Here is an 826-nt window from a genome sequence, read left to right as displayed (position 1 = left end):
CCCCCCCTAATCATGTTATGTTCAAATCATTTACATATCCATAAAAAAAAAATGAGTTCAGGGAGGTGCCCTGTGACAATTCAACATCTTTCCCAAAATTAAACTCGAGATTAAAGCTCTAACAACACTATCTAAGAAACCCATCTCCACAATTTATTCATTAAATTCCCAAAGCTTCAATTTCAATTAGAACAGACCACAGACGAAGTGTATGATAAAATGCCCCAACGAAACAACTTACGAAGAAACAGGAAACCCAGAAGTAAAAAGCCACGAGGAGCGTGAAGAAACTGAAAATTGAGGAATACGACGCCATGGGACTTCAGCAACATCCATGGTACTACTGAGTTGCTATTGAGTTTCACCAACACACGGACCCGGTGGTGGACGAAACGAGCGGAGTTAGAAGCGCCAGTTTCTACGACGGTGAAGAAGAGAGAGCCGAAGCCGAAAGAAGTGGAAAGAGTTCGGCTTTTCTGAGCAAAAGGCTTAGAAATTGAGATTCCGCCGGGGAGGTGCTCGAGAAGATGACGATAACGGAAGGATATGGTGGCTTTTCTTTGGCTTTGGCGCCTTGCTGTGTGGCATGTGCGAGAGATATTGTATCATACGTGTGAAACTCTCTAAAGCCCAATAACAGTTAATACTTAGATTTGAGATCTACTTTTGGCCCATTAATTTTGGCCTATTAATTCAGTTTAAGGCGTCGGTCTAGATACGACGAGTTATGTTTAAGTTTAACCCAATCTAGTTCAATGCCTTAAATATTCAGTTTTTTCGCACCCAATGGACGAGTTAGGAAGATTACATTTAAGGTGTTGGGTTA

General features: G+C 41.5%; 1 protein-coding gene across 1 annotated transcript in view; it reads right to left on the bottom strand.

The window, feature by feature from the left end:
* The window catches only part of LOC104766476 (ribonuclease E/G-like protein, chloroplastic), a 7,186-nt gene extending 6,612 nt beyond the window's left edge, over nt 1-574 (bottom strand). The window contains exon 1 of the mRNA XM_010490370.2: nt 242-574. Coding sequence (XP_010488672.1) covers nt 242-336 — 95 coding nt within the window. The 5' untranslated portion in view covers nt 337-574. The remainder of the gene's footprint in view (nt 1-241) is intronic.

Source organism: Camelina sativa, chromosome 19 (assembly GCF_000633955.1).
Source record: "Camelina sativa cultivar DH55 chromosome 19, Cs, whole genome shotgun sequence".
Lineage (NCBI taxonomy): Eukaryota > Viridiplantae > Streptophyta > Magnoliopsida > Brassicales > Brassicaceae > Camelina > Camelina sativa.
This window is presented reverse-complemented; position numbering and strand designations above follow the sequence as displayed.